Below are 15,875 nucleotides of genomic sequence, written 5' to 3' on the forward strand. Positions count from 1 at the left end.
ACAATGATTAAAGGAACAACCCACCAAGAAGACATAACCTTATAAACATCTGCACACCCCATGACAGGGCCCCAGAATACATAAACTCTAATAGCACTTTAAAGGGAAATAGACAGTTCCACAATAATAGTAGGACACTTCAACACCCCACTCTTGGTACACTGAGAACCCAGGGTGGAAAGAGAAAGGGGGAGAGTGTAGGGATTCCAACTAATGTCACAAAACAATTTGTGTATAAAACTTTTGAATAAAAACTAATTTGTGCTGTAAACTTCCACCAAAAACACAATAAAAAATTTTTTTAAATCATATCTAAAATAAAGATGTTGATTTAACAAAATTGGTCACAGATTCTTGGCAGATAGAAGAGACCTAGATAAGTATCAGTTAAGGGAGAAGAAAACAAAAACACAAAAATCATAGGTGATAGGCATGGTGACTGAAGGTCTCCCAGCTCCACCCATGCCACCAATCCTGTGATCACATTCACCTGGCCAACGATTATTTAGAAATGGGCACGTGACCTAATCCAGCAAATTGGGGTAAGAACAATTCTACTAGAGGATTCTGAGAAAGGCTTTCTCTCTCCTAAGAAAAAAACACAGTGAAAAGACAGTCTTGTCCTTTCTCTGGGCAATGTTCTGTCTGGGTAAGACACCTGAAACACTGCAGCCTTTGCAACTATAAGGAAGCCGGTCGGGAACAAAGTCAACATACCAAGGATGAGAGTGCAGGCAGATGGAAGGATCTTGGGTCACCGATGGCAGTTAAGCTGCTGAGTAAACTGACTCAGAATCTTTATCTCTGGACTTTTGTTTTAAGAGAAAATATATTTCTTTACTGTTTAAACCAATTTAAATTAGAAGTGGTGTGGGTCATAGTGTCTTCTCTCTTTACACATTCTTGGCAATAAATTTGAAAATGAACATGTTAAATCAGGAGAAATTTATTCTGCGTATGCCAATAAACAGCTTCCTACATGCCACTTAGGTCTCTGGGTGGCATAAACTGTTTGCACTCAGCTCCTAACCAAAAGGTTGGCATTTGAGTTCATACCACAGTGCCATGGAAGAAAGGCCTGGCAATCTACCTCCATAAGATTAAAAAACCTGTTGCTGCAGAGTCAATTCTGACTCATAGTGACCCTATAGGACAGAGTAGAACTGTCCCATAGGGTTTCCAAGGATAGCGGCTGGTGGGTTCAAACTGCTAACCTTTTGTTTATAAGCACAGCTCATAAGCACTATGCTGCCAGGGCTCCTCCATAAGATTACAACCATTAAAACCTCAGTGGAGCACAGTTCTATGCTGACACACATGGGGTCACCATGAATTGGAATCAACTGGACCACAATGGATTTTTCAGGTTTATAAACTACTTGTATTTTACCAATTAATCGGCCTCAACTGTAACTTGGAATTTTCACTCCTGATTCCCTCTATCCCTACAGTGACCACAGTCACACTTTCCTACAGCAAGATAAACTAAGCTCTGCCCCTCCAAAGCTTTAGTGACGATGTACATGTGACAGGGCAGAAAATAGAAACTCAGAGAATTTGAGGCCATGAATCTACTGCTTTGCCTTAGAAAGTCATCTAAATTTTCTGCTTTTGTTGCTTCACAGGAAATGAAACTATAATCTATTCAAAGAGTTTGCATTATTTTTAGCCAATCCCAACTACCCACCTCAATCTGTTCCTTTTAAAAAGCTTATATGGATTTCGGCATTCGCTTTGGAATATTATTCATATTACATGTGACAAAATATAAATACATTAATCCATTTAAAAATAGGAATGAATGAAATAGGATTACCTCTTAAAGAGTCTCTATGTTTGCATTTTTATTGATTCATTGAGAAAAACACATACTTAATTTTACAACTTTCACATGTTGACACAGCTCCCATGTAGCTCCACTTTCAAAAATGACACTGCTCAGGAACTACGCAATGAAATCTGTATATTTCCAACTGCTGCTGTAACAAATTACCATAAACTTAGTGGCTTAAAAGAACACATTTTTATTACTTAACAACTCTGGAAGTCAGAAGTGTAAAATCAGTCCTGCGGAGCTGGCAAGTTCCTTCTAGAGGCTTTAGAAGAAAATCCATTCCCTTGCCTTTTCCAGCTTCTAGAGGCCACTCACATTCCATGGCTCGTAGCCACATCACTCCAACCTCTGCTTCCATCATCACATCTCCTTCTCTGACTCTGACTCTCCCGATTCCTTCACATACGAATCCCTAGGATTACACTGGGCCCAAGCGGATAACCACCTCAATATCCTTAATTTAATCACATCAGCAAAGTACCTTTTGCCATGTGTGGTGGCTAATTGTATGTATCAACTTAGCTAAGCTATGGTTCCCAGTGGTTTGACCAAACACTACACTAGTTGCTGTACCATAATGTAATCCAATGTAATTTAAGATACTATCTAATATAATATACTCACTGATTATGGAGATTAGGACATGAGCATCTTTGGGGAGCAACTATCCTACCTACCACAAAATCCATCACAAATAGAGAAGGTTTTCCACATTTCACCTGACCTGAGAGTTGTTAGGAAGCTGTATCAATTAATACCGATCCAGAAGCTGTTACCGGTTTTGAGTTATTGGTCCTAGGAGATATTCCTGTCCCTCTAAGAAAGGATGGTAAACGAACAAAATGCTAGACCCAGACACTAATTAAATACAATCTTCCCACACTGGGAAAATTTGGAACAGCTTGAAAGGTTTATTCCTTGTTTTGGGTCTCAGGAAGCCCATAATGCTAAAAACATGTTGACAAAATAAATTTATAGGGAAAAGAAGTTAAAAAACAAGAGACACCTAGGGATATAGTGGACATTATAAGAAAAATCTGATATAAAAAATAAAATAAAAAAGACTTGGGTAAATCACTTTTAAAAGCACAACAAATCACTAAACTGGTATCACTAATTTAAGAAACATTAACAGTACAAGGGGAAGGAGGGGGGCACAGCCAGAGAGGGACATGGGGCAGAACAGTGGGAACAATAGGACCATTTGGCCTGAGTCTCAAACCCGACATAGCCTTAAAATTTTAACTGCTATTAGCCAAAAACTGGAAACAACCCAAATGTTCATCAACAGGTTACCAGATAAACAAAATGTGATATATCCGCACAATTGAATGCTACTCAGCAATAAACAGAAATGGAATGAAAGAAGACAGACACAAAAGGGTACATGCTATGATTCCATTTATATAAAATTCTAGAAAACTCAAACTAATTTACAGTGACAAAAATAGATCAGTGGTTGCCTGGGGATGGGGACTAAGAAAGCCAAGGACAACAAAGGAAGGAGCCCTGATGGCACAGTGGTTAAGCACTCGGCTGCAAATCGGAAGCTCAGCAGTTCGAACCCACCAGGCACTCTGCAGGAGAAGATGTGGCAGTCTGCTTCCGTAATGATTACAGCCTTGGAAACCCTATGGGACAGCTCTACTCTAATAAAACTAGTAGTTCAGCTAGTAGTTGACTGCTTAACCATTTGCATCACCAAGGGACTCATAAGATTATACTCCTAGAATTACATCCTGAGCCAAGACTTCTTTCCGGAATTCCTGATTCAACATTCAGCATGTCCAGAAGTAGCTCATCATCTCCCCCAATGTGCCAAACTCCCCTCTTTTCCTCTATTTCCTATCTTCATCAAAGGCATCACTATCCACCCAATTTCCCAAGCTAAAAACCCAGAAGTCATCCTCAGCTCTCTTTCTCTACCCATCCCCTCAAATCATTCACTAAGACTCATGACTAAAAGCCCTCAGGTTGGCTTCTTTCTCTCCATCCCACTACCTCTGCCTTACCCTGAGTTTTCATTTCCCACACACAAAAACAAACAAAAAAAAAAACCAAACCCAGTGCCTTCGAGTCGATTCCGACTCATAGCGACCCTGTAGGTCAGAGTAGAACTGCCCCATAGAGTTTCCAAGGAGCACCTGGAGGATTTGAACTGCCGACCCTTTGGTTAGCAGCTGTAGCACTTAACCACTACGCCACCAGGGTTTCCAAAAAAAAAAAAATATATATATATATATATATATGGAACGCTTCACGAATTTGCATGTCACCCACACACAGTACTTCATTAATCTCATAAATGGCCTTTAGGCATTGAAGCCCTTTGTATGCAGCCCTTGCTTACCCTTCCAGCCTCGTCTGCTGCTGTGTCTCCTAAAGCCTCCTTTTACCCACTTGTGTGTGCCATGCTCTTTCATCCTCTTATTGCCTTCGTGCATGCTCTTTCTCTGGTCTCCTACCCCTCCAAGCTATCTCCTATCTATATATCTTACAAGTGACAACTCTGACCACTCCCACCTAACCTAAATGGCCCCCTTCTACATTTCTGCTCTGCCCTCTTATAACCTACTTTTATTATAGAACTCATCTACCCTGCATTGAAATTTTTGTGAAATGGGTTCTGCTACAGGTGAAAGAAGGCACTGCCTTGTTTATCCCTGTCTCCCTAATGCCTGGCAAAGAACCAGGAAGATAGCAGTTGCTAAATTAGAATTGCTGGCTAAATCAATTATCCAAATCTAAAGGACAGTTCATCAAAGAACCCTACAAAGATAAAGAAGATGGTACTAAACACCCCCATTCATGTTTCTTTAGTGCTAGAGATTATGAAAAGAACTCCTTTTAGATCACAAGACTTTTAAGGTATTACCAATTCTAGTTTGAGCTTTACAAAAAAAAAAAAAAAGAACTTGTTTTAAACTACACAATCATACCATAAACAGATGCTGCAATTCTCCCACTCCATACTTACTTTAATGCCCTCACTCTTTCTCACTGCTGATCTAAAAGAGAATTTTCATGAGATGAGAGAAAAATGATCTTTAAGAAATCATGTATAATAGGATTCTAAATTAGAAGTTTCAGCTGAGGCACGAATATAAACTAGATAATGATATTCCCAAGTGAGGTCCTAGACCAACATCCATTTTTTCAATAAAATACCCCAAAACTGGTTATATGACTCCTTAGCCTAATGTCTGCTACACTGAAGGCATAAAAGGACCTAACTTTAGAGACTAAGAATTTTAGAGAGGGTATTTCTTTGGAAAAGTTGTCACTTCATCTCAGGTCAAGAGAGTAAGGTCTCCAGGAAGCTCTCAGAGCTCAATATGTGTCTCCTTCTAAAAAATCCAAGCAAGAGACAGGCTGGGGAGTGCCAAGTTATGGTCAGCCTAAATCCTCAGAGGCTGTCACTGCAAACGTGGGCCAGGCACAAGAGAGTAAGCATGGGGCTGTCTGAACACCCTAATTACTGGAAATGAGGCTGTTTGATAATGACAATAAACCATTAAGAACAAGCAAAAAAGTTTGCCCCAAATGCTTACCCAGGGGAAGAATTCCCTCAATATATAAATCCTAAAAAGACAGAGGGCAACAAAATACATTTGTTTTATAGTCAAGTCCATTCATGCTGCATGTTCGGCACAAAGGTTACACACATCTCTCCATTTGGAAGTCTTCCTAAAACCTACAACTGTCTTCCTGTTGGGAAAGATAGAAGGAATTCCTTCCAAAGATCAGGTTACTGTGCTCTTAATGGGCAGTTTGGAGACTGCGTGGAACCTAGCTGTTTAAGAGCATAAACATGAACATTCTGAAGAAGTAAGTGGTAACTTTTTCACAAATGAACTACCCATAAACAGAAAATCCATTTTGCTTCATAATTTATGCCAATGAAGGAAAGCTGTTACCCTAGAAAAGTAAAAGGAGAGAAGGGAGGGCAGGAGGAAAAGGAAAGGCCATGTGACTCTTACCCAAGCCCTGATTCTGCTGTTCCCATTCGATGGCATCTGGTACCTGGTAGGTGGCTCCCTCCAATGGGCCCAGGTTTCCCTGCTCTAAGCTAGGTTCCTGGGATGTGACACCAGGGAGAGTAAACCCAGGCAGTTCAGTATCACTGTCCAAGCTCTCATCTAGGGCATCTGCATCTTTATCTTCCTCATCTTCCTCCTCATCTTCCTCTTCTTCATCCTCCTCCTCTTCGTCCTCTTCATCCTCATCTCCTTCTAGGCAAAAAGAAACCAGAGGGAAAAAATGAAGAAATACAGTGAATATATGCTCACACAAATGAATCTTTTGAAATAATCCAAATGCTACAATGTAATCATGCTTGGTCTTTTTAAAAAATTTTTATGGCCAAAATTGTGCAATGTGAGCTTTGTGGCATTATGAGTCTACCAAATACCCTACATCTTAAACTGTCAAAATCATCGTTATGTCAGATAATCATCACACATCATGTTTTTTGGGAACCAAAATTCAGGTAACATAAATTGTAATTAAAGTCTTATTTACAAGAGTAGGAAGCATGCTTTCTTAAAGGTTTACCAGTTAGAAAGCACACTGAAACACTAACAGAACTTAAAGGGAGTTGTTCCTATCCCTTTATATCTCATAATACGAAACAAGAGGATTCACTATTTTGACATGCTTTTCAATCTCTTCTTCCACATCTGTGAATAGAACTTGCAGCAATGTTAAGTAAAGGTACACAAATTCACTCTTAGATCCTGTTCTCCTTAGAGAGGAGTGACTCAAGGAACTGGAAACAATTGTAGCAACTTTCTCAATCCAGTTCTAAAGGGAAATAGGATACTGATCCTGGACAATCAGAAATACAAGAATTAGAAATATCATAATCATCATCCTAAGAGTTAACATTTACAATCTACCATTCTCAGTGCCTCAAGTGGTGTAGGTTTAGGGAACATGTTGCTGTGTGCTGTTGAGTTGATTCCAACTCATAGTGACTATCTTAGTCATCTAGTGCTGCTATAACAGAAGAATCACAAGTGGATGACTTTAACAAAGAGAAGTTTATTTTCTCACAGTCTAGGAGGCTAGAAGTCCAAATTCAGGGCCTCAGCTCCAGAGGAAGGCTTTCTCTCTCTCTGTTGGCTCTGGAGGAAGGCCCTTCTCATCAATCTTCCCCTGAACTAGGAGCTTCTCCACACAGGAATTCCAGGTCCAAAGGACACACTCTGCTCCCGGTGCTGCTTTCTTGGTGGTATGAGGTCCCCTTGTCTCTCTCCTTACTTCTCTCTTTTATATCTCAAAAGAGATTGGCTCAAGACAAAATCCAGTCTTGTAGATTGACTCCTGCCTCATTAACACAACTGCCACCTACCCCACCTCATTAACATTATAGAGGTAGGATTTACAACACACAGGAAAATCACATCAGATGACAAAATGGTGGACTATCACACAATACTCAGAATCATGGCCTCGCCGAATTGATATATATATTTTGGGGGGACACAATTCAATCCATGTCAGTGACCCTAAGTGACAGAGTAGAACTGCCCGAAGGGTTTCCTAGGCTGTAGACTTTATGCAAGCAGATTGCCAGGTCTTTTCTCCCAAGGAGCTGCTGGTAGGTTTGAAGCACCAACCATTCAGCTAGCAGCCGAGTGTTCAATCATTGTGCTACCAGGGAACATGAGACCCCCAATTTGATCTTGTTTCACCAATTATAAGTTTCTAGGAAGACTTCATGGCTCCACCCTGACCATGGATGCACCCCTGAATTCCCTGATGGGAGACATGAAGTTTGTTGAAGACCTTCCCTTTGGCCACTCCTATCGGTTCTTGACAGGATTACTATAACAGGAAACTCCCCTCAGATGATGGAGAGAAGGGGGAGGGTGGACTAAAGCCACTTAAGAATTATGAGACTCTCCTTTTTTGCTTCTAGACAACTTTCACCACACACACTTTTTTTCATCTATCATTTAAAGGTTTTTTTTTTTAACGTTAGAAATATCTTACCTCTAATCTTTATATTCTAAAATTACATGTCCTTTAACTTTGTAGGACTTAATATCTGTCATTATTCCAAAAATTCAACAAATATTTTTTGAGTATTTAATAGGTGCTGTTCCAGGCACTGGAGATAGAGCAATAGTCTTTGCCTTCACAGAGCTGCCATTCTACTCAGGTAGGCATACAGCAAACAGATAAAATACATACACAAATAGACATATAATATAATGTTACACTGTGATTAAAACAGATAAAACAGAAGACAGATAATGACCAAAAACAAAAACCTGTTCCCATAGAGTCAATTCCAACTCACAGTGACCCTATAGGACAGAGTAGAACTGCCCCATAGCTTTCCTAGGCTGTAATCTTTATGGGAGCAGATCATCAGGTCATTTCTCCCATGGAGTGGCTGGTGGGTTTGAACGGCCAACCTTTCTGTTAGCAGCCGAGCACTTAGCCACTGTGCCACCAGGGTTCCTTACAGATAATGACAGGCACTGCTATATTAGATGGGAGATCAGGGAAAGCTTTTCTGATACGGCAAATTTTGAACAGGGGCTGTACCAAAATACTGAATTCTCTTGTTTAATTTAGGTCAATATCTGCAGGAAGAAGAGCATTCTGGGCAGAAGAAACAGCAAAGGCAAAGGCTTTGAAGCAAGTGTGTGCTTGTTGTGTTCAAAGAATGGCAAAGACGACCATTGGGCTGGGGGAGGATGGAAAGGAGAGAATGGTAAGAAATGAACCAGGAGGGGTAGGCAAGGACTAGATCACACAGGACCTTAGTTAGCCTCAATAAAGCCCTTGGATTTTATTTTGAACATGACGGGAAGATATTGGAGATTTTGAGCAGGAGAGAAATACAATCTGGCTTATGTTTTTAGAGGATGACTCTGGCTGCAGGATGGAGAAAAGACTATACTGGAGCAAGAAAAGAGGCAGGAAGACCCATTAGGCTATTTCAAAACCCAAGCAACAAATAATGGTACTTTGGACTAGGGTGTAGTCCTGGAAGGAGTGACAAGTGGTCATATTTTGGATTTAATTTGAAAGTAGAGCCCTGATAATATGATATGAGATGCGGGATGAAGAAATGAGTTGAGGCTGATTACCAGATTTCAGGCCTGAGCAATTGGGTAAATTGTGGTATTATTTACTGATAACGAGAACTAGAGGAGAGAGCAAACTCAAGAATTTTATTTGAGATATATTAATTTTGTGAAGGCTATGCCTATGACATACAGATGAGATGTTGGAAATCTAGAGAAAGGTCAGAGATGAAGTAAAATTTTGAGAATCATCAGTGTATAAGTAATATTTAAAGCCTCGGGATTGGCTGAGATAATTAAAAAAGCAGCAGTCCAGGGCCAACCAACATTTAGAGGTTGGCCAGCAGAGGGAGACCCAGCAAAGGCGAAGGAAGTGACCACTGCAGTGGGAAAAAAAAACAAAAAAGAGTATGATTTCCTGCAAATAAAGCATTTCTGAGAGGCTAAGAGATAGAGAATGTCCCTCTGGCTTTGACACTTTGGAAAGTCACTAGTGATCTTGGCAAAAGCTGTTTCAGTGCAAGGGTAGAGACAAAAGCCAGACTGGAGTGGTTTCAGAGAACATTAGAAAAGATGAAGTAGGTACAGCAAATATATTTAAAAAAAAAAAAAACCCTTATAAGAAATTTGGCTGAAAAACAGAACAGAGAAATACTCACGCAGCTGGGGAGAGATATAGGGTCAAGGGTAACCCAGAAAACCCAAGGGTAGGTTCTGTAAAATAAGAAACACTAGAATTTATTTAGTTCTTGGGTGATACAAACAGTTAATAGACTCAGTTGCTGACCAAAAGGTTTTAGGTTCCAGGCTACCCAGAGGCGCCTCAGAAAAGAGGCCTGGTGGTCTACCTCTGAAATACCAGCCATTAAACACCCTGGGGAGCACAGCTCTACTCTAACACACAGGGGGCTGCCATGAGTCAGAGCTGACTCCACGGCAGCTAGCCAGTAAGAATTTATTGAAGCTAATGAATCAGATCTGATACAAAGGGGAAAACTGATGATGCAGGAGAGAAGGGACAACTGCTGCAGCAAGGTCCTGGTGGAGACGTGGTGCTGCACAGAGCCCACAAACTGGGACTCAGGAGTCACGTAGACTTATTATGGCTGGTGATTTTGAACAAGTTACTGAATTTCCCCATGCTTCCATTTCCTCATCTGTAAAACTGGTATTATTCTTACCTCACGGGCTGCTTGTAAGGATTATATTAGTTAATAAATCAAGTATTTAGAACTAAGCCGGCACATAGCAGCCATTATACAAGGTTGGCTTCTTTATTATTGAGAGGAGATGGGATCCAGTGCACACATAGAAGGACTATCTCAGATACAGCCTCCTCAGCAACAGGAGGAAAGGCAAAGAAAATGGGCACCAAAGCAGGGAAGTAGGTAGAGTTGGCAGTGGGAATGTGTGAAAGTTATCTTCTTGTTTCTTCTGTTTTCTCAGTCGAATAAGAAACTGAAAAGGAAAAGAGGAGTGTTGGAGGTTTGAGGCGAGAGGAGAAAGTGTGAAATAGTCATCTTGGAGAGTGGGCGAGTGAATTACCAAGGAAATGTAGTAGGACTGCCAAGCAGCCCAATGTCCTGCTGGAGCTTGACATCATAAATTTAAAGCGAGGCCCATTAAGGTGGTTGCGTATTTTTCTCCCGCCACATTCAGCGGCTTGGGTGCAGGCAGGAAGTGGAGTAGGCAGAGAGATTTAACTAGCAGCAAGTTTTGCTAGGAGAGCTCAGTTGGGGTGGGGGAGTTAATGGGGTGTGAAGGTAGTGATTTTAAGGATGGATCAGGGACTCTAATTAAAGAGAACTTGTGGAAGAGCTTGGGTAGAGAAAAAGTGATGGGGTCAATGGATAATGGAGAAAACTATAATCAGGAATCATCAAGCCTATTGGAGGGTTTTACTGACCTTCCTCCCGCACACAGGAATTGGTCATGGGCTAAAAAGAATCTTTCTTGATGTTTGAAGCATTATAAAATCACTTTCAGTTCCCTTTCCTCTCCACTAACCTAAGAAGTTTATAGCTGATGGAATAATTGTGACAATATAATACTGATTGAAGCCAGGGCTAAGCCCTGAGTTTTCAGTTCATTACTGAACCCTTGTCCTGTGACCATGACTACCCACCAAGGACATCTTCTACTTGGTCCTCAACTTCTTCAGTTCATTCCTCCTTTTAAAGTACACAATTATAAAAAATGAAAGGGACCTTGAAAGGCATCATACTTAGCCATTTTGCATCCCAAAGGCGGGGCTGCATCTGAACAAGTCTAAGCCAACAAGAAGGTTGCTAACTTTATATGATGTGGAAGACACTGCTAGGGTCATAATATCCCCTACACTCACCCACCATGGCGTGGCCTTCCCTCTCCTCCTCCTTGTCCTGAAATGCTGAAAATGAGATGTCTTCCTCTGGGTCAGACAACAAAACTGGAGCGTATTCTCTCCAGAAACGCCCTATTAAGTATTACACAATTTAGCCAAAAAGGAAAGAAGGACTCTGATTTACATGTGGAATGAAAGAGGAAAGCCTTTCTCTTGGTGCCACCAATCCTCACCCTTCAGCACAAAGCAGCTTATAAGATTGAAGAAACAGCTATAGAAAAAGGAAGCCTCAGTGACTGAGTAGAGAGGATGAAGGAAGACAGGCTCACAGGAGTGAGATTTCCTTTAATCTAGCCTTATTCTCTCATCATATTTTCTGCCAGTGAATTGTCTTATTTCTTAGGAGGCTACATTTATTTTGTGGTTGTTAAATATCTTTAGTAGTATGTCATCTTACCCTGCTGTAATTACCTGTGAAACCCTGACTACTCTTACAGACCAATAACAAAAAATGTATAGACATCTCTCCTCATTAGCAAAATGATGTATTTTTTAGCAGCTTGACTTAGAAATGTGGAAAAATAGTGAATAAAGGAAGGGTAGTTTTGTTCTCTGTTCTATCACAAATGTCTAGCACAGTGCTTGGCAATCAGCATTGCTCAATAAGTATTTGTCGAATGAATGAATAAATAAATGAATGCATAAATAATGAGATAGATGCAGGTTTCTAACAACAAGCTAAATCTTAATTAAGAAACATTGAATAAAAAATTAGTAACACATTCCTGAGTAATCTTGAACAGCACAAATGCGTGAGACCAACACTAGAGTCCTATTCATTTTCCGCTTATAAAAACTGAAAATTATTTCTGTTCCAGCTAGTCTTTTAACTAGTTACACCCAAGAGAAATAGTGATGTCATGAACACCTCTGAATACAAAGGACAATGACAGGTCACAAACATTCAGCAAATGAAACTATGCCAAAAACAATAATAGGATTCCTGCCCAAAGAACTGAAATCAAAGGAAGAAAACATTCAAATAACACAGCCAGGTTATATTTGAAAGTTACAGGGTACTGCTTTCTGAATTTTGCAATTTTGTTTAAATAAACACTAAACTTAAATTTTAGTTTCTCTGAACTTCCAAATAAGGATGTGGGTCAAGGGGGAAAAACACAATTATTGAACATAACAATAGCACAGAAAAAAAAAAAGAACCTCCAAGAGGAAGTGATCAATTTTGGTTTACCATGTATAACAGATACACCTCATAAATCAACATCCCGTGACTGTGCTTAAAGACTTGAAGTTGCATTTGTCCTGAGAATCCCTAAAACAACACTGCAGCCCAGGAAAGGAAGGTTCACAGAGTTCAAGCTGACCAGTTCTGGAATAGAAAGTGCACCTTTGTAACTTTTTCCTGGGTTGACTTAAGCGGATTACTTCATAAAACCACCAGTAACAGTAATGCACCAGCAATCGAAGGAATAGTAATGGTTTCTGAGCAACCATCTCTGTTGACAGCCAAATTTTCCCACCACATTGCGCTGGTATCACTCCCAAACACATGATACACACTACATAAAACTCCCTTTTCACTATTGTTGAGCTAGCGTTTCCTTGAATGCTCAGGATATCCCGCTGAATTCAGGATGCAGTCAAGCACTGACTGAGGTTCTTTGCCATGAGCTAATGGATTTTTCCATAGAATTCTTACCAAGCTTGAATCACTTGAGATTAATCCAATGCTACTGCTAGCGTATCCACTGTCAAGAATTCTGATATCTAATAGTGCAAAACCTGACTGAAGTGTCAAAAGCCTAACACAGGTATCCAAACAGTAGACAGCTTAGCACGCAACAAGGACTAGGACATGGCTCAATATTTGATAGCTGTACTTCAAGTGAACTGAAAGAGTTGAAATTAAAACTATAAAACGTTACATAGAAACATCAGGTTACAACAGTGTTACATGACCAAGCGATGCTCAGTGATATTAAGTAGTGTGTCCACAACTCAAATTGAGAAATGTCCTGTTGTAAGTGGCAAGGAAGAGAGTATATTTGGACAATCCCCTCTCTAAGCCAATTTTATCTCTTTGGCCACTCTTTGACAAATCTCTTAACAGCTACTGCATAACACATAACAATACTTTGTACTCACATGGGGCTTTTTTTCTGAGGAACTCAAAATGTTTTTCAGGCATTATCCTCTTGAAAACCTTATGGAGCAGCTCTACTCTGCAGAATCAACTCAATGGCAGCTAACGGCAACAGTTCAGGTCTGTTTTCATTGAAAATGAAAATGTTCCTGCCTAAAATTCCTAAAAACCAAGAGTTTTAATTTTGTTTGGGACAAAGGCTTTGACTTAACTCCCAACAAAATCAATAGAAGATGTGGTAGAAGATTTGCCCTAAGGCTCCAGCCAAGAAATCTGCACTCTGCTACAAAGTCCATAAGCTAATTAATTGGCAGTTCCCACCAAAAGTGCTCAACTTCTGTAATTCCACTTTTGTCATGGTTTAGACATTTTTAGATTAGAGAACTACTTAGCATCCCCAGTCACTAGGAAAAGGGAAAAAGCCCTTGACTGAGAATGCATCATCCCAACAATTTGGGAAAAGGAAGGGCCAGAGCAGTAATACTTGTTCCTCAACAGAACCTGTCTATCCTTGGCTTACAAGAAGGATAGGACCTTACTGTAGTACCTTTTGTCTCTTTGGAATGACAATGATTAATCTACATTCTCATTTTTTGCCTATTTACTCATTAGTTCTAAGTGCCAAATCTCTTTTCAGTGGCTTTTTCTTTCCTTTACTAAGTTTAAAATTAAATCCAAGGTAAACAAATTAAAGCATGTGAAGAAGAAGAAGGATACAATGAAAAGAAACAGAGTAGCTTTGCTGGGCAAAGGCTCAGTCTATATTACATTTTAGTCTTTCTCCCACTTCCCCTCTGAAGGTAATGGCTCTAACATAATCCTAGTGGCATGATTTCTAAAAGAAACCTCTGCTGTCATACAATCAAAAGCCATTGCAGCAGAATAATTTCCACACGTAAAGAGCAGCTGAAGTACTATGGTTGGCATTGCTTTTATTCTCCAGACTTTTTCCTTAACCTGAGCATCAAATTGTGCTCACACCTGAAAGCCAGACAAGAAAAAAATAAAACTTGTCTTGAGGATATGAAGTGATTCTCCAGCAGATGGCTCTTCAGGATCAGAAGGGGCTGAAGGATCCCAGACACTTAAAAAAAAAAAAAAAACTACAAAATCCAGCAGCTCACAATGTTAAGCCGATTTAAGACTTTATAGAATCTTATTATAATTCTAAAATCTGAAATATTCCTGCCAACTAAATGCCTTAATATTTTTATCATGCAATATCAGATATACACAAAAGAATATATGTGCCATATTTATGTCATTAAGCATAATAATAAAATAAATTACAAAGAGCTCATCATTCAACTTGTTAGGTGCTGTTGAGTCAGTTCCAACTCATGGCGACCCTACGTACAACAGAACAAAACACTGCCCAGTCCTGCGCCATCCTCACAATCATTGTCATGCTTGAACCCATTGTTGCAGCCACCTGTGTCAATCCATCTCTTTGAGGATCCTCCTCTTTTTTGCTGACCCTCTACTTTACCAAGCATGATTTCCTTCTCCAGGGACTGATGCCTCCTGATAACATGTCCAAAGTATGTGAGACGTAGTCTCACTATCCTTTCTTCTAAGGAGCATTCTGGCTGTACTTCTTCCAAGACATTTGTTTGTTCTTTCAGTAGTCCATGGTATATTCAATATTCTTTGCCAACACCATAATTCACAGGCATCAATTCTTCTTCCTCAGTCTTCCTTATTCATTGTCTGGCATTTGCAAAAATATTAGGCAATTGAAAATACCATGGCCTGGGTCAGGTGCATCTTAGTCCTCAAAGTGACATCTTTGCTTTTTAACACTTTAAAGAGGTCCTTTGCAGCAGATTTGCCCAATGCAATGTGTTGTTTGATTTCTTGACTGATGCTTCCATGGGCATTGATTGTGGATCCAAGTAAAATAAAATCCTTGACGACTTCAATCTTTTCTCCACTTATTATGATGTTGCTTATTGCTCCGGTTGTGAGGATTTTTGTTTTCTTTATGTTGAGGTGTAATTCATACTGAAAGCTGTAGTCTTTGATCTTCATCAGGAAGTGCGTCAAGTCCTCTTCACTTTCAGCAAGCAAGGTTGTGTCATTTGCATAACGCAGGTTGTTAATGAGTCTTCCTCCAATCCTGATGCCCCATTCTTCTTCATACAGTCCAGTTTCTCAGATTATTTGCTCAGCATACATATGGAACAAGTATGGTGAAAGGATACAACCCTAACACACACCTTTCCTGACTTTAAACCAATCAGTATCCCCTTCTTCTGTTAGAATGACTGCCTCTTGATCTATGTACAGGTTCCTCATGAGCACAATTAAGTGTTCTGGAATTCCCATTCTTTGCAATATTACCCATAATTTGTGATGATCCACACAGTCGAATTCCTTTGCATAATCAATAAAACACAGATAAACATCCTTCTGGTATTTTCTGCTTTCAGCCATGATCCATCTGTCATCAGCAACGATATCCCTGGTTCCACGTCCTCCTCTGAATTCAGCTTGAATTTCTGACAGTTC

The 15,875-nt window shown here is 40.0% G+C and overlaps 1 protein-coding gene across 4 annotated transcripts in view; it reads right to left on the minus strand.

The window, feature by feature from the left end:
* Nucleotides 1-15,875, minus strand: part of ARMH4 (armadillo like helical domain containing 4) — a 213,388-nt gene that overhangs the window by 98,404 nt on the left and 99,109 nt on the right. For all 4 annotated transcript variants that reach the window (XM_049898061.1, XM_049898060.1, XM_049898062.1 and 1 more), the window contains one exon: nt 5,815-6,066. In XM_049898061.1, the coding sequence (XP_049754018.1) occupies nt 5,815-6,066 (252 nt within the window). The remainder of the gene's footprint in view (nt 1-5,814; nt 6,067-15,875) is intronic.

Source organism: Elephas maximus, chromosome 10 (assembly GCF_024166365.1).
Source record: "Elephas maximus indicus isolate mEleMax1 chromosome 10, mEleMax1 primary haplotype, whole genome shotgun sequence".
NCBI classification, from domain to species: Eukaryota; Metazoa; Chordata; class Mammalia; order Proboscidea; family Elephantidae; genus Elephas; species Elephas maximus.